At 37.9% G+C, this 19,228-nt stretch overlaps 1 protein-coding gene across 2 annotated transcripts in view; it reads left to right on the top strand.

The window, feature by feature from the left end:
- Window positions 1-19,112, top strand: part of zcchc14 (zinc finger, CCHC domain containing 14) — a 126,372-nt gene extending 107,260 nt beyond the window's left edge. For both annotated transcript variants that reach the window (XM_085991590.1, XM_085991589.1), the window contains 2 exons: window positions 1,148-2,608; window positions 8,502-19,112. In XM_085991590.1, the coding sequence (XP_085847716.1) occupies window positions 1,148-2,608; window positions 8,502-8,557 (1,517 nt within the window). In that variant the 3' untranslated portion in view covers window positions 8,558-19,112. The remainder of the gene's footprint in view (window positions 1-1,147; window positions 2,609-8,501) is intronic.
- Window positions 19,113-19,228: the final 116 nt, after the last annotated feature.

Below are 19,228 nucleotides of genomic sequence, written 5' to 3'. Positions count from 1 at the left end.
ACATGTTTAAAAAGATGATCATAGGGGTAAAAAGAGACCTAAAAAAAAACATGGTTACACACAGAACTTAATAGTTGAACGTTCTTGAAGTACTTCAACAGTAAAAAGACAATTAGAGAAGAAGCAAGAGCCTTAAAAGAAAGAAAAAGAAATAACTTGTAATTAAAGAATGCCTTTCAGAACCTCCGGACATCCCAAAACACTTTTGAAGTGTAGTCACTGTTGTAATGTAGGGAAATGTGGCAGCCAACTTGGGCACAGCAATGTCCCACAAACAACAATGAAGTAAATGAGCACATAATCTGTTGTAGTAATGATGGCCAGGACACCAGGAGAATTACCCTGCTCTTCATTGACTAATGCCATAGGATCTTTGCGCCCAACTAAGAGGGCAGACTGGGCCTCGGTTTAACATCTCATCCGAAAGGTCACGCCTCCAACAGTGCAGCACTCCTTCAGTACTGCAATGAAGTGTTAGCTTAGGTTGCATGCTCAAGTCTCTGTTAGTGGGACTTGAACCCACACCCTTCTGCCTCAGGGGCTACCACTGTGCCAAGGCTGACACTAAAGGTAAGGATGAAGTTGAAAGAGGCCTAGGACATCTTAGTAAATGTTCAAAATGTCCAACCAATACACTGCAGCAATCAACAAAGTCAACAGAATGTTGAGCTCTATAGCTAGAACTATAGAATACAAATCAGAGGAACTCACAATCAAACGGTATAATGCACTGGTGAGACTACACCTTGAGCACTATATCCAGTTGTGGTCACTGAAAAACAACAGACAAAAAATTATGGGCAACACACTCGCAGTTTTCCAATTTGCTCTTGCAGCGGACTAGATAGCTCGCCACAAGCGAGGACACAAAATCTATCCTTTTATCTACTTGACTATTAATTCATTGTGTTATCTTAAATAGTGAAGCAGAATAATATTAATCCAAGCATCCACCATTTCAAAACCTGTTTCATATACGTCATAATAGAGATGTTGAGAATTTTAATAATTTTGTGGGCTACAAATTGTAATTATAAAATGCTACATCTGCAATCTTTCACAAATTTTAATTGAAAATAGTTTATACTGAATGAATTATTGCACCTTTTCGAATGTTGTGTTTATTTTCATGTAACTTCTATTGCAGATGCAGAGACAATATTGGACATTCAAATAAAGGAGAAACCGGCAGTGTTATCAACTCACCTAAGCAACCTAAACACTGGGTCGTGGAGACCCACAGCACAAGTCTCACCAGTGCAAAATGAGACTGGATTGGCCCATCCCAGCCATGTATCTTCAGCCATTTCCACTGTACAGTTCATGCCAGTGATCTCTTCAAACATCGCCCCCAGCCGAATACTGAATTCAGTACGCAAGCCAGAAAGAGGCAGTTTTGATATAAAGCCTATTACAGGCATTTCTTCTCCAATCCATGCAAGTTCATCTGTTGATCTTGGAAGCAAACTTCATGAAGGGCCTGGCAGTAGCATCAAAGTAGAAAAAAAGTTTGGCACTCTTGGAGCCATGGTTGTAGATGTAATGCCAACTTCTCCACTTCAGGCTTCCCAAATACCTACAAGTGTTTCAGAAAACAGTGGAATTCCATCTAATGTTTTAAACTTTGGAATTAGAACTAAAGTTGGACCTCCTTCCTCCATGGACAATGCACCCAAAACTACTCCATTATCAATACTGAGAGTGGACACCAGTTCTTCCACTACTGCAACATCTAACTCTGCATATAACCTTTCTCACCCCCCAATGAAACTTCTTGTCTCCTCCTCCATTCCTACAGAACCTATGCTGGTGGGACAAACTGCCTATAATAGTGTTGTACAAGTAAAAAGTGTTTCGCCTGCTGTAATAAGCTCAAGGGCAGTTCCTTATTCAGCTAACACCAAAGTTGCCTTTTCAACGATTCAGTGTTCACCTGTAACTTCCATCTCTGCCACTTTCTGTACGAATAACAACAATGCACCCGCCAATAGCCACCCTTCTGTGTCCTTCACAAACCTTGTGAGTGTGCCAAATTGTCCTATCCCTAGCTCCAGCCCGACCCTCTCATCTGTGGCTGAAAACAGTTATATTAACAGCAATAATGGTAGTGGTGGCTCAGGAATGAATATCCCTATGCAGCAGCAGCAGCAGCAAACTGGGTGTAACGTGTGCAGTTCATGTGGCTGCAGTGGAAACTGTGGTTCAAATCCTGTGACGATTAACTATGCCAATTACTTCCAAAGCCCATTTTCAGGGCATTCAGTGTTAACGTTTCCAATTTTCCCATTCAGTCCTTTATGTAACAATGGTTACATCAGCACCCAATATAATAACGGTACGGCCTTTCCCTATCCAGTTGTTCCACCCCCTGCTTACAGTAGTGGTTTGACTCCAGATTCCATCTTAAGTGGGCAGTCAAGCTTTGTCATGCCTCCCATGCAGAATTTCCTAGGCGGTACAACTGCAGTATATCAGACTCAAAACATGCTAGGAAGCACAAATGGATCAGGACATAAAAAGAATGGGCATATTTCATGCTACAACTGTGGGGCTAATGGGCATCGAGCTCAGGACTGCAAGCAGCCAGCTATGGATTCCAGTCAGCAAGGTGATTTATGCCAGGATTTATTCAAATACTGTTTATTGGTAAACTTTTTTGATTTGTCTGAAAGAATTCATTTAGAATTGATACCATTTAAAATGAATGTAGAGGTTTGCAGTTTCTTTTCAATGGGAAGAAGAGAGAAGAGATTGGGTTTGTTCACTTATGTTAGTTAAAAGCATGAGATCTTGAAGCTCCGAACAGTGGCCAGAAGATGAAACACAAGGGTTCAGTGTCATTACTGTTGTATTGTCTTTATAGCTTTTACCCACTTTTTAAAAATATTATTTGCATTTCTACTTTATATCTTTCATTGCAGATCACATGCAAACATGCAGTTAGCTTAATATGTGATATTTGATCAAGTTTCAACATGCAATGAAGTGAAGAAAAAGTGAAAGCTTGAAGCTTTGTTATTTAACTATAATTCTTTCGAATTTGTTAATCCTCCACATACTGTGCAACCAGGAAATAGTTGTGGATGTCCAGGCAGTACTTTCACATAGGTATAAGGAGAGTACCTGAGGTTCAGAGCGAAGGAATGCCTAATAATACAAAGCAGTCTCTTTCAACCCAGAGAGTTTGCAAAGTGCTTGACTATAGTAACAATTGCCCTTTGAATACAGCACCTTCATGTCTAACTCTAGATAATAAACACACTTAAACTATCTCTCTGACATCTACAAAAGTTCCTAACCAGCAGCATTCTAGAAAGCCTAGGATTATTGCACAGCTCTGAATTCCAAACTGATACTGTTACAGGATCTTTCCTTTATGTGTCACTGGCTTCAGAGTTAAGAGTTTTCTTACCAGATGCTTGCTTTAGGGATTAAAAGAAAAGAAAGAACTTGCATTTCTATAGTGCCTTTCACAAGCTCAGGACATCCCAAAGTGCTTTACAACTAATGAAGTACTTTTGAAGTGTAGTCACTGTTGTAATAATGTAGATAATGCGGCAGCCGATTTGCGCACAGCAAGGTCCCACAAACCTCAATGGAATAATGACCAGATAATTTGTTTTTTAGTGATGTTGATTGAGGGATAAATATTGGCCAGGACACTGGGGAGAACTCCTCTGCTCTTCTTTGAAATAGTGTCATGGGATCTTTTACATTCACCTTTGAGGGCAGACGGGGCCTCGGCTTAACGTCTCATCCGAAAGATGGCACCTCTGACGGTGCAGTACTCCCACAGTACTGCACAGAAGTGTCAGCCTACATTGCGAATGTTCCAACTTCTGAAAAGCTACAGGATTCTAGCAGCACAGTAGCTTTGAGTTTTGAGGCTAATGACCCAAATCATTTTCCCAGGACTCAACCAGCCAGCGAAGCATTTAACATAGTAATTTCAGTAGATTAACATACTAATGGTTAAAATTATGGACACAAATGTTTCTTAATCTGGTAAAAGACTCTTGCTTCACTAGTTGAGATCCTCAAGAGTGTGGACCCATGTTTTTTGGCGTACCTGCATGCCAGTTGAAATATTAATAGGTTTGAGCTTTAAGCACTGTGGCCGGAGCTCCTGTGAAGACAGATACAAAATATTTGTTTTACATCTCTGCCATTTCCTGATTCCCCATTATAATTTCTCCTGTCTCTGCCTCTAAGGGACCCACATTTACTTTTGCTAATCTCTTTTTTACATACTTGTAAAAGCTCTTACAATCTGTTTTCATATTTCTTACTAGTTTACTCTCATTCTATTTTCTCCCTTTATCAATTACTTGGTCATCCTGTGATGATTTTTAAAACCCTCCCAATCCTCAGACATACTACTCTTTGGCAACATTGTAAGCTTCTTCTTTTAATCTAATACTATCCTTAACTTCTCTAGTTAGCCATGGTTGTACCACTTTTCCAGTGGAGTTTTTAATTCCTCAAGAGAGTGTATATTCATTGAGAATTATGAATTATTTCTTTAAATGTTTGCCATTGCTTATCTACCATCATATCTTTTAATCTAATTTTCCAATCTACCTTAGCCAACTCGCCCCTCATACCTCCTGTAATCAGCTTTGTTTAAATTTAAGACCCTAGTTTCAGACTGAACCAGATCACTCTCAAACTTAATATGAAATTCAGACATATTATAATAGCTCTTCTCCAGAAGATCCTTTACTATAAGACTACTAATCAACCCTGTCTCATTACACAATACTAACTCTAAAATAGCCTGTTCCTCGACATATTTTTCTAGAAAACTATCTCGCATACACTCCATGAACTCGTCCTCCAAGCTACTTTTGCCAATTTGGTTTTCCCAGCCTATATGAAGATTAAAGTCCTCCACGATTATTGCATTACTCTTGTTACTTGCTTCTCTAATTTCCTGATATATACTCTGTCCACCACTATCATTACTATTAGCGGGTCTATAAACTACTCCCACCAGTGTTTTCTGTCCTTTGTTATTTCTTAGCTCCACCCATACTGATTCTACGTCCCAATTTTCTGGGCTAAGATCCTTTCTCACTGCTGCCTTTATCTCATCCTTTATTATCAGGACTTACCCTACCTCATTTTACATTTTGCCTATCTTTTCTAAAAGTGAAGTACCCTGGAATATTTGGCTCCCAACCTTGGTCACCTTGCAACTACGTCTCAGTAATGGCTACTAGGTCAAATACATTTACCTCTATTTGTGCCATCTATATTGTTTCCGGCTAGGCTCGTGCTGTTGGATTTTTGGCACCAGAAGTGCCTGGAGCACGGCAACTTCCTACTGTGTTTACGTTGCACTCTATTCACGTTGTGATCTGTGGTTTAGCTCTGTGCCTCATCCACAGTTCATAGCGTCTCGCCATTTAGAAAATAATCTGATCTGTCTTTCTTACATCCAAACTCGGACTTTCCCACATTGAACTCCATCTGCCAGTTTTGCCCGTTCACTTAATCTATCAATGTCTCTTTGCAACTTTCTGCTCCCATGTACACTATTGTACCACCTAACTTAGTGTTGTTACCAAACTTAGATGAAGGAATACAGAGCCATATATCTAAGTTATTTATAAAGATAATAGTGATAAGCTGCGACTCCAGTAAAGATCCCCGGGGGACACCACTAGTCACATCCTGCCATTTGGAGTACGTATCCATTATCCCTACTCTCTACCTCCTAGCCAATTCCCTATCTATGTCAATCAGTTGCCTCCAATTCCATGCGCTCTCATTTTTGTTACCAGTCTCTTATGTGAAACCTTGTCAAATGCCTCCTGAAGTCAATATAACTAACATCCATAGGCACTCCCTCATCTACCACGTTAGTTACCTCCTCAGAAAAATTCACCTCGGTTCGTTAGACATATCTAACCCTTTACAAATCCATGCTAGCTCTCTGATCAGCTCATATTTTTCAAAATGCTCAGTCACTCTTTGCCAAATAACAGATTCTCGTAACTTCCCAACAACTGACAATATACTAATAGGCCTATAATTTCCAAGTTTATCTCTCTTACCCGTCTAAAATAGTTTGAGTGACGTTGGCAATTTTCCAATCCAAGGGGACAATTCCTGAATCAAAAGAGTTTTGAAAGAACTTGACTAACGCATTAATAATTTCCTCACCTACTTCTTTAATGCCCTGGGTTGGAAACCATCGGGTCCTAGAGGAGCTGTACTATAGTTGGGGATCTTCTAGGTTGAGCTTACGCTCTAGATTTCACCCAGCTCCATAGCTCTTTCAAAGCGTGCAGAGGTTTTAAACACCCTGTCCCAAGCTCTATCAATGTACTATGCCAGGTATCTCCTCCAAGAGCATGCTTCGCCAATCTATTTGAGGATTCAGCCCCTTTATGGTGGACTGTAATTAACTCTGCAACTTCAAAGAATCATTCGCTCTCTGTTCTGCTCTAGGATCGGAGCTGCATCCTCTCCTTTTTCTGGACATGGATTTTTCTGTCAAGTGGTGGAAGTATACGACTAGGTCTATTCTCCTTGCCTTGTGTGACCATTCATTATATTCTATAATTTCTACAGTGATTATTTGAGTTAGGTCTAAAACCGGGTTCTATTTCTAGTAAAGTATATATAAGGCTGCCATAACAGTTTTTCATCAGCTGTTGGAATTAGTTGCAGTATATTCTCAAGTCTTCATACCTCATTTTATGTGAGCTATATGAAAATTCAATCTAAATAGACCTTCCGTAGTTCCCACTTGTGGTCGTTTAGAAACTACAAATCCCACATTCAAATATCTTTGGAAGTGTGGTTTGAAGTTACTTAACTGGAAGAAGATGTTATTAGTAGTATTATGCTGGGAATAGTCTCGGGTGTCTTCCCGATTAGCCGCCATAACTTCGACAAAATATCAGCAGAAACCCCAAATACACCGTGTATACAGGATTTCCGCTGATCATCCTTCAAAGTTACAGCAACCAATCAGGAAAATCCCCGAAGAAATTCCCAGCATTAGTTTCAGCCAGCTGAACGAGGTTTTAGTTGTAGATTAGTTGTATTTGCTTTGGAATGAGGTTAGAGTAGTTCTAGCATTTATCCAGAGTTTTTTGCCCATCATGGTGTCACAATTTCATTTGGGATAGGAGATTGTTGTACACTCTATTGATTTGCCTTCCCATTAATCAGATAAGGATTGTAGTTTCACTGTGCTCAGAGTGTTTTGTTTTTATGTTCTTCAACCGCAGGAGATCCTGGCAGTTTTTATGCTGTATGGATGGAAATCATGTGGAATACCCAACACACATTTACCAGACATTACTGTTTTAATTTGGCTAATTACCAGGACAGTATTTTTGGCAGATCTGTTTTGGCAGCTGCAATTGGGGCTTCCCAATGATGGTCTCCTTTCATCTAAATTGGTACTTCTTTGCTGTAGCTTTTACAATGGCTCCGATTTTAGCTCTGAGACAGTTTTGGATGGATATGCAGCAGTGTGAGTTAGAAACTCACCTGCAGCTTCAAAAATATTTTAACTCCTGCTGGACGATTTGCCACCTGTTATGTGTAGGAAGTCGGCAAAAAATCACACAGCCCGGAGGCTAGCCACTGAGACCAGATAAATGGCGGGATTGGCTGCTAGGGCCATCTTGCGGGTAATCTACAGCAGGGGTGGCCTAAGCTTTCCTTGTGGGGTCCAGAGGAGCACACCTGCTCCTTCTGGATCCACAAGGAAAGTTAAGAAACAGTTTTTAAAACACACCAATCCTTTTCCCCGATAGGCTGGCCTGGCGGGAAACTTACTGCAGCTATTCAGTTGAGCAGATAAAAATTGGGAACAGTCAGCTCCTGGTGTATCCAAGGCAGGTAGGGCTAAATCAACCCCCTGTATGAGAGTGGCTTGAATAACCAAGAAAGTAAGATTGCCTACCTTGTAGGGTTTTTGTCATATCTCACACACCACGGTTTGACTCCGTGACCCCCCACCAGCCCTGCTGGGATAATTTTTCTTGTTTTATACAAAGAGAATTTTGAAGAAAGTTAATTTTAGGCTAGTGTAGATCCAAAAGAATGAAAGATGTCAGTTGTTGTGCAGATGCTTGGCTATTATTCTGGGGAGTGGGGATCTCATGGGAGTTGTCCTGTTATAGACAAAAAAATATAATTTCTCAGAACTAACCAAGATTAGATAACTTCCTACGGTGTGTGAGCGATGCTATCATTTGAAAAATGAAGACTCTACTTTCCCTCCTTCACAGAATGAAGATTACTAGACTCCAGTTTTATTTATTTTTGAAAGTGACTTCTGTACTTAACAAAAATAGTAATGTTGATTATTGTAAAAATTGAAGTAATCTGAGCAGTGCATCATGTATTAGTATTCTTGGCAAACCAATGTTATACAATATATATGTTCAAAATGCAACTATTTAAAAATTGTTTCAAAAGATGTTTTGGAGAAGAAAAATCATAATGTGTATTTTTTTGTTTAAATTACCTTTCAGGTACTTTTAGGCTGAAGTACGCACCTCCGTCTGAAAGTATGGACTCAGCAGACTAGCATTTGGAAATGCACATTAGTATGAATCACAATGTGCCATTGAGTAAACCAATAGCAGGTACAAAGAAAGATACAAAGATGTTCAATGGATATCTCGTCCTGCTAAATTAATTTCCTGCTGTTTTTATCCAAAGGTGCTTTTTTTTTAAAAATAAAAAAAAAATCTTATACGGGGATATAAACTACACTACGCATGCACTAGCTGTAAATATAACTCGGACAGAGTTTTAAGAAGTAATGGCTAAAACCAGAATCATTGTGTTTAGCAAATATTGTGCATTGACATTGCACGAGGAAAGTGGAATTAATCCAGAACTGTTGTTATATCTATGGATGTTCCTACGAACTAAAACACAACAGCAGAAAACTTCCAGAGTAACTATTTTCCTTTTGATAGCCTATTACTGTAAAGCTTTACAAGAATGGAGAAAAGGGGGCAGCTCCAGAGAGGAACAAAGAACTCTGTTTCAAATAATTTGGTGTTATATTTACAATGCAATATTGGTGGAGCACAGCAGAGTTGACCAAAGTACACTCATCTGATCACCAAGATAGAGAAGACATTTGGAAAACAATGCTGAAAGAACAGAAAGACTCTTCAGTCTCTGAGAAGATGCCTTGAGCATAAATTTGACTCAGTGGGAAAGCTTGTATCTGTTTTTGTAAGGATCTTCAACTTGTATATTTTTAAGAGAGAGACCTTTACATGTAAAAAGATACAAACAAATATTTTTTGTAAAGTTAGTGTGTTTTTTTGTAGAAATATGTTGTCAAGTTCTCCTGAATCAATTTGTCATGTTTACAAGTGTTTGTACGTATGTGTGTGCGAGTGTGTGTAGCCAAAGGCTGATGCAGAAGAACCTTTACACGTCTGTATTTAAGGAGAATATTGAATTAGTCCTGAAACCTGTAACTTAGGTGAACTTACATTAACACACTAAATAAGCAAAGTCAGTTTACTCTTTTCAGTGTGAAAAGGAAGCCTGTTATTTTGTCATCATTTAGAAAATTAGAGTTGATGTTCGCTTTTCATCCATAAGAAGGAAATCTTGGTTCACTAAAGTAAAAGTTGGAAGAATTTTGCTTCAAACACAAAGAAGTCCATGTATTTTGTGCTTTTCAGTCCCAGATTTGTAAATACAGATCTGTAGGAGTTGGATATGGAAGCTGTTACTTACAGTGGCTCATCATCTTCTGTCTATGCAAAGTGGAAGCTGGAAGTTCTCCACAGAACTGAACATATGAAGCAGTATTATTTCCATGTGATTGTATTTTGAATATACAGTATGTTGAAATATTTGCTGCAACAAATAGTATTTTTACTTTACTCAGAACTTGGAGAATTGACATTTGAAACTATATTTGTTGCTACTTGTAGTTTTATTGACCGGGATGAAAGAAACCTGTTTCAATATAGGAATGAAGTGGGAGGAACTGACATGCACCATTACTACTTGCCTTAATTAACTTGAAATCAAGAGCCAGTTTTCCAAATAAATTTTACTACATTATTATAGGATTGCATCCTAAAATATAAAGTTTATGACAGAAAGCTTCTGGCTAGTTTTTTTTTGGTGTAGCCCACACTTTTACAGGGGATGAAAAGAATATTGTTTGAAACTTAATGCAGAAGAATTGGCTTTTAAATAAAAATGTGCTATGCTCATCCATAGAAATGCAAGTGTTGGGTAAATAAAAAGTTGTTTTTATTTTGGTAATTCCTGCACTTTCAATGCTTTGTAAACCCGGTTTAGATGTTCTACAAAAGCCCACTGCAGTGTGAACCTTCGTGTGAGGTGACCGCTGCATAATTCTGAGCGTAAATGAATCGTATATAGACCCTATCTACCGATGCATAGTACTTAAAACAGAACATTGTGCTCTTAGATGTTATATCTGATGCCAGAACATAATTTCACAAGATAATTTTAGTTTCAACAGTGTTGTGATTTGGGGTTCAGATATTTCCCTGATTTTGTTGCTGTCCATAATCCTGTCCTCCCACAAAGGTTTTTTTGGGACCAAAGTTATGCATTTTTCAAGGGCTTTAATGTATTCCATATTACAAACCAAATGGTTTTTAAAACATAGGCTACATCATCTAGTGTTCTAAACCTGACATTTTGAGACTTTGTTTTGATCAAAAATCCTTTATGCCACCCATTATTATATTGAAATAAAACTTTAGAAGCTGCATCATTGTGACTTTATAGCAATTTGCTCCAGTGATGCTGGGTGTTGCTTCCCATTTATGATGATGCAGTTGAGAAAATTCCCACACAAAACGTCCATACTAGGCTACCTAGAATCACCAAATTTTAATACACGGTACTAGTGAACGACCAAGATACCAGTACACATGGAAGGATTTTTTTTGTAATTTATAGGACCATTTTAAAATTGCAGTGAATATTGTCGGCCTTCAAGATTGAAATAAGAGCAAGTTCGTTAAATAAATGTTGGGCAACTGGCCTTGAAAACAGTGGGCAATCTAAGTTGTTGTGAATTTGATATTGTTTTCATAAACTGATGATAGGCTTTTATGTAGAAAATTTACAACTACCAGTTACACAACTAATGAGGGATGAGATCAAATACAGAGATCTGTGTATGTATCATGAGAATGTTTGGCCCAATCATGAGACTTTATGAAAATTGTTTTAAAATTTTAGAAATTTTAAGTTTTTTTTCCCCAGTAAATTCTCCTTTGCATTTGGGAATGTCCAATGTGAGAACAAAGTTTATTCAGTCCAGACTTCTTTTTAGGGATCCTGCAACACAAATTAGAATTTTTATTGGTTATCTGTTAATTATTCAGGCTAACGTTTTAAGAAAAGGAAATTGTTGCATGTCTAAACCCTGACTAGAAACAGATTTGTATTACAGTAGACTTATTTACACATAATGAATGACAAATGAACAAAAATCTACCTGTGTAGTTCAGATATACTAAAATCTCCACAAACTAGGCAGAGTTGCAAATAACATTAAGACATTGCAACTGACCCTTAAAACCTGTAGACACATTTAAAAACTTACAATTGACATGACTGCATTATGGCCAGGTTGTTGGGTTGATTTACCAGAGCTTGAAACATCACCTCTGTCATGGAAAAGTTCACATAACCTTGAGGTGTAAACATATCTTATTTCCAGTTTATGTCTACATTAAATGTTGCAGTACATAATAAAATGTAGAGAAATGAACTGTAGGTTATTTTTTGTTTGCTTGAAGGGGAGAGTAATATTTTCTTTTGGTAACAGCTGTCTGCTTGTGTCTCTCCTTGCATCTGTCTGTCACTGTCTCTCCCTCTTTCTCTCTCTCTCTCTCTCTCTCTCTCTCTCTCCATCCCCTCTCCCCCAGCATGAAAAAAGATAAATTGTCAAGCTCCAACGGCCTAGTGACTAAAAACCAGTGTTGGACTAAGCTGCAATGATCAGAAGGTCCCAATTTTCATTCCCAGTCTCTATTCCCAGTAACCTATTTTAGTCAGGATAGTAATTGCTGTGCAACAATTGGCCTCTTTCTCTGACCAAGTGGGGGTGCGGAGGGGGAGGGGGATGGGGAAGAGGAGGGGAAATAGGCCACGGTTTCCAACTCTGATCACTATTCAATTATTCTTGCTGGAAGGTGTTTGGATGCCTAGTGAGAATAGGATCATGCTTGACAGTGATGCTTTCTATGGTTGAATAGCCTCCAATTTAGGCTTACACATGAAGAATGACCATTTGAGTGAAGTGTCAGATAGCTACTGGAAACGATGTAACTTTACCACAGCAAGAGTTGGTGTCTTCAGGAGAGACGGGGAGAAAACAGAAGAGAATTGGACTAAAAGTTATTAACTTGTATACAAGTTAAAAATTCCCAAGTGTATTGTGAAAGCCTGCAAAATTCCGCTTAGTCAACATATTTGCCAGTTTTTGAAAATACGCTAAGTGCTCAACTTGCAAGTGACTGTATTTTTGTTCTATCAGCAATCTTTGGTAACCTTCTTGCCATGTCTGATCCCTTGTATGCTGTTGCAGGATTTCCTTGCCCTGCTGATTAGCTCCCAATCCTTATCCAAGTTGTGTAGTACTTCTGGTTAAATGTTCAAGTAACATTTTTTGAAGAACTAATCTTTTATTTCATGAAGTTTATTTGTAAAGTTATGGATACCAGAGAATTATTTGAAGGAGAATTATGGATAACTGGTAATGGTTTGAAGGCACTACTCTCACTGAAGGTTTCAAATGATGTTTGAATGGTTCCTAACAATCATCTGAACTTGAGATGCAGTTGCTACATTCAAATAATTCTGACGTATCTATAACTATTTTACGATGTGTACTGTGGAGTTGCGGCAGTTTTATTTGTTTTGTTTACCTTTGCCAACTGGTAAACCAGTATGCTATGCATTTGATGTGTGATGGTATGAGTATTAAAGTTTGTGACATAATCAGTCTAAGTTTATCATGTGATAATCTACATTTGATTACCAAAACGATAGTATAATGCATTAAGAGAACCTCACTACTTGTTCTGGCAATGCCATCTTCCCCATCATTAAACATTGGGTTCTGTTTAAAAATTCTATTATTCAACATTTTTGAAGTGAAGTACTTTAATTTTCTGTTTACAGTGGTTCCCTTGTGCCATTTTGGGGATTTGGTGTTGACACAAAACTCACAATTAAAAATAGCGCATTCACTATATACACTACAAAGTTACGTGTTTTTTTTTAATTGCTCCCCTTAGTTTACAGTACCATTTGTAGATTTGTATGTCCCTGCTTTTCATTTACGGCATTTTCAATGATTTACACAATCTCTTTGTGGAGGGAGATTTATGTAGCGGTTCCTAACCTGTCTAGTTTTATTGTATTCGAATAGAAACCATAAACTCCTAATTAGAAAAAAGTTTTTCTATAAGGGAGCCCAGTGTTGCTGTAGCAGACACAATGGGGTAGATTTTCAGCTTGCCATCCAAGTGTAAAACTGGCTTTGCGGATCAGCCACTCGTTCAATTTTCATTTCCATTGCAGCTGAATGCCAGTTTTACACCCGGGCAGCAAGTTGAAAATCTACCTAAATGTATCATGCAGTGTGGTAGGATGCAAGTTATTCCCATAATTTCACAAGACTTCTTGACTTTAAGCAGACCTCTGGGGAGGTAGCGGATGTGGGGAATCATACATTGTGCAATTATTATTTATGGAAGCAACCACATGATTTACAAAACGGAGAACTCTACATTTAAAAAAATTATTCCTATATTTTATGACCACTTAACTGCAGAAATATCCCAGGTTCAATATTTCATGCATTCTGTGCAGACAGTTGGTTCAAATTTAATTTTGAAAAAAAGTTACATTTATAAAAAGGTATTATCCTACCTGAAACAATTCACCGAATTGTCTGTGCTTGTTGTGATGTGAACGCATTGCTAGTTTGTGTGGTTACTATTAACCTTGCAGAGAAACAATCAATTTCCATTTTAAAAATAATCTGAAATTTTGGGCTCATTCAAGTGAGGGATGACAGTGCCGAGGAATAAAACAGTTTCTTTATTTTTGCCACAAGATATTCCCATTAAGAATTTGCAAGTCATGCATAGCATCAGCCAGATGGAGATTAAAACCCATGTACTGCTCCCCAACAATGTGCCTTAATCCTAACCTCAGAAGTACACATCCTGCTGAACCAGTCTGAATCTTTCCATTGCTCACACAGAGTGAAATTGTTAAGTGCCAATTTGTCCCACATCCAATAAGAACTGGGTTGGGACTGTCTAAACAAAACCTCGCATAATAGTTTTGCAGTCTCTAAGCCAAATTCAAAGTCTTTGCCCAGAAGTGAAAGGACATGTACTAATCCACTGCATCATCCACTTCTCCACAAATTTCCATTTTCAGTAGGAACAGATTCCTAGGTCAGGTTTAGGGTACTATTGTACAGCATTTACCAGTTTGAGACCAATGGGGTAGATTTTGGTCTGGACCCATTTACAGGCCCAGACTCGGCATTGCGCAAGCAGCACTCTCCCGAACCGAGAGGCCTGAGAATCGATGGTTGTGCCTCCATAAGCAGTTCATCTGAGCAAAGTTATCAATGTCGGGCCGCCTGCCTCACCGACAGTGGCCCTCAGATATGTCTCGGGGGTTGGAGCGGGCTATGCGGATGGGGGGGTGGGTGCGGCTCCACAGGAACATTTATATATAGATATATTTTAAAAATCTACCTGTCTGTATTGCTAATTGTGGGGGCCGCTGAAGAATCTTGTGCAGGGCAGGCCCAATGCCTAATAAAAGGGACCCACAAATTTAGGAGTGGGACCAACACCTGCACACGTTAAGCGCAGGCCACCCCACTGCTAAATTGGTATGCTTTGCACCTGTTTTATGCCCGCAACACATACCAATTTCTAGCACAATGTCTTTTAGAGTGCTGCATAATTGCAATATCCAAATTATACTGCTAGCTTTGCACCACTTTGACCAGGGAAAACAGCTCCACTCAGTAAGATGTGAATGCCGATTAAATTTTAGTGTTAACAAAGAGCCAATAGGATATTTGGCTAAAACAAATAAGGTTAATTAATTCCCAGAGAGCCCAAAGGACCACCTTAAAACTTTTAAACTTTGCTTTACGTGGAAACTGAAGTGGTGTGAATGTGGAAACCTACCTGCTCAAGCTGGGCTCGCACAACTGCTTGAATTCAGTTTGGGCAGCTTCACACCTGAATTGCATTACATAGTTTGTGTTGATGTAGAGCTAAAACCATTTGACATTGATGTAAAATTTTGTAGCAAATTGGCTTACAGGAAAAGGTGAACATGAATGCACTGGACACTGAGCAAACATTTTTTGTTAGGCGCTTTGTAGATTTATATGGCTCGATGATTTTGTTTTTCACCCAGTTTTGGATTTTCCTCCTCTCTCTCTTTGCTGTCATATATTCTGCTCCAGCCAAAATGGTTGAACATGTTGGGCTGTGAAGTTCTTCATGTTTGCTGCCATAGGTTCAACAGGATAATTTGATGGGCATGGTTAAGTGAGGCGAGTCAGCTGATTTTTTTCTCTACCCCCTCCCCCCGCCCCCCCCCCCCCCAAGATGTGATGCTCCATCTAATAGTCAATTCAAAAAAAACCTAAGACAAGTTTCACAAGTATCCTTGGAAATTGATGTAGCTTGTTAAATTGCAAGTGAGTATTTTAACTGTGTCACTCAATAAGAGGAATGTAGTCGGACCAGAATTATTTGGAAGTTGGCATTTTGTCAGTCTATCACTAACTAATCCTCTATCTTCTTAAACCAACGAGTTCCAACAGTTGTGTATCATATTCAGTAACAGTAATATCCTCTCAAACTACTATATAATACTAAATAATAACAAGAAACACTACATCAGGTGAGTTTTCTTATGGTTAATGTGTAGCAGATTTATCCTTTTGTATAGTGAAGGATGATGGGCTAGTAATTAGAATGGCAATTTGCTTAGTGGCACATTTACTGGGGTAGAGCTCTTGACTCTCACTTTAGCAATGTTACGTATTTTTCCATGTGTGCCAGGGTTCACTGCCTTTTCTTTAAGAATCTATTTCTCATTATGGAATCTGTGCTTATTATTGGTCCATAGAAAACCTTGATCGTTTGACTAGGATTAAGTTACACTACCTCTAGTTAAATTGTGATAAAATACCTTTACTTGAACTTAGCAAAACATTTTCATGTGTTGTACCCCAGGTATGCATATAAGAGTTTTGAGGTACATTTCTTTTGTCTGTGCAGCAAAATGTATTTCATATTAATCGTCATTTTTTTAATTCATTCACGGGATGTCGCTGTACTAAATTTTAAAATTCTAAATTGTCTGCAGTTCAAATTCTTTTATTTGCAATCTGTCATAGATAAAGCAGTCGTGTTTAACTTAATGATTTTACATTATGTTTATCTAAGTGTTTACTTGTGGTAAAAACGGCATACACAACACTCAGATACAAGGTCTGTTTGATTTGTAAGTAAACCATATGTCATTAGTTTGAGATTCAGGTCACCTTGTAAATTAAATTTGTATTCTATTTTTCACCATTTTCTCCATATTATGACTACATTAAAACGTAGGATTTCATTGGTAAATGACATCCCATTATTCATCCAATTAGTGCCTCTTCACAGGGGATGACGGTGTGTTGATATACAATTTCTGTTTTCCTAGTGAAATAAATGTACCCATAAAATTTGAATCTGCCTCTGCTTTAAGTGAGTTGAGTACATGAAGGATTGTTTGCCATTGTCATACCTGCCCATGCAACATGTTGGCTTAAAATCTTTTAAAACCTGGTGACCTTAGCAGCAAAATTTAGGGACTCCCGAATGAGAGGATCAGGAATTCAAAACTCTGACACTGACCAACAAATCAAATTTGTCTTGCTTCATTGGATGATTTTTGTAATTTCACTTGGTAGCTTAAGAATTAAATTGTTGTATACAGATTGTACCTAAATTAATACAGCATGGTATTTGTTGCAATGCTTTTTTCCGTTTTACTCATTTAGAAACTTTTCTGAAACTAATTTGATTTTGTAATGCTGGCAAAAGCACTTGTATCCCTATCTGATATAAAAGATCTAATAGCATAGAGAATCCATTTTTAGTCAAATCTAATATGTCAACACTTGTTAAGTCATTCCCGGTCTGCAAGTTTGATTTTAAGCAGGATCTTTTTGCATTTTGTTTGTTCCAATGTAATGGCATTCCACTGTATCTAAAACATGCAATAAAAGAAGTGCAACTAAACATACAAAGAATATTGAAATGTGAGGGTAGAATAAAACACTCCACACATCTTCAACGCTTAATGTTGCCTTACTTTAGTTACTTTTTCTGAATTAACTGACGCAGCCATGCTATGCTTCTTAAAAGTGGTAATTCCCAAAGATTTTTCTCAATTTGATTTTTCATTGGAAATCTCAATATACTTGAAATAATGGAATATTTTAACATTCCATTTTCTCTTTGCCATTGGTATGCTTAATATTTTGTAGATTGTATGGCCTCTTTGAAGGTTTTTACTTCTTTATCCCTTGCCCCTTATACTTTCTCACTGCTCACCTCCTCAGTAAAGTGGTAGGAAAGCTGCCCTAAAGCTACCTCTAGTGCTAATCCTGAGCAATTCCAAAGAGGCATACTAGAGCAGCTTAGGATAATCAACCTTCAATTTTTGCCCTTCTCTTTGGGGAAAGTGCCTGGCATCCCTACAGCATTTCCCACAGCACAGTGCAAAAGAAATTGTGAGCACATTTTGTCTCATTGCAGTGGTACAATGGTGTGCCATCTACAGTGCCAATGGATTGATTTTTTTTTCAGTTTCTGCAAGGGAAGGCATGTGGAAACTTTGTCATCCTTTGCTGCCTCCAAAACTTGTATAGCTAATCTATGTAAACTATAACAAGTTGCTCATACTTGCAATACCTGGCATTTCTTAATTAAAATGTGTAAACTGTAGATCATGCAAATTTAGGAAGTAATGAAACAAATTTTCAGTGCTATTGTAAAGAAATTCAGATGCTATGAGCATTGCATTCCCAATATTTAGTAAATGAAAAGTTCCTCCAATTTTTCCTCGTGCTCATTGACTTGTATAGGCAGGTTTATGAATATTGGGCTAAAATAGAATTGCTTTTGCTATTGCCCTGTCAGATGCATTACTCAAAACAAGTAATTGCTCAAAAAATCAGCAAACTCAGATGCGTGTTATCCGATGATGGAAGCCATATAAGACTGTTGCTTTATCAACTCAATATCAAAACTGTTGCCCTTGGAGTTTGTGTTGGATTGCTAAAAGATGCTTTAAAAAATTCAGTTTTCTGGTGAATGTTAACATTTTTTGCCTCGTTACAATAGTTTGTGTAATAATCCCTTTCATCTTTTCTGTATATGACAAGATTGTATCAGTCACTGCTGAAACTCCAGGTATATTGTTTGTGCTATCATAATAGTCATTGCTTGCATCAAGGGTTAACTGGACTTGTGTACTTTAACTGCTCTAAGTGCCATAATTTACAAGTGCCATAGAAATGTTTTGTCCCATCTTGGGATGCAGTGTTGTAGTTGCATGGTGGCATGTTTGCAAATGGCAAAGTTGGTGATGTTTTCTTTGTATTCTACCAAAGTACTTGGACAGGTTAGTTTTACACAACCAGTAGTTTGTGCTGGTAGTTATTTGCTTTTTTTTCTTTTGTGTAGTGGCACCTAATATGAAAATATTTGAGATTGGAAACATAGTGAAGCTCATTTTAAGCCATTGCGCATTTCAGTATACAGTATTTAATTTTTGACCATTGTGCATGTAACATTAATATTGAAAAATTGTTGCAGTTTTATAAATATTTAAAGCTATTATGCAACTGATTTGAACTCAACATGGCTCTTTCACACTTTAATTTGTTTTTATATTTTATGACTTTGTTAATGAAAGGAACACAATGTACATTTGTAGAAGAATACATTTTTATCTTTTAAGCCTTGTATTGTAAATGCCAGTACAGAAGAGCAATAAAAATATAAACATCCTATTGGTTTTTTTTCTGTCCTAAAACAACAAATACACACTTGACCTTGACACCATGAAGGGATAGAAAAGACTGTCAAGTTGCCCTGTAGGTTGTTCATCGCCTCCTAATTAATCT

Source organism: Somniosus microcephalus, chromosome 6 (genome assembly GCF_052327205.1).
Source record: "Somniosus microcephalus isolate GS21.2 chromosome 6, FLI_Smic_1.0, whole genome shotgun sequence".
NCBI classification, from domain to species: Eukaryota; Metazoa; Chordata; class Chondrichthyes; order Squaliformes; family Somniosidae; genus Somniosus; species Somniosus microcephalus.
The sequence above is the reverse complement of the archived record's forward strand: the minus strand, read 5'-3'. Positions and strand labels throughout refer to the sequence as shown.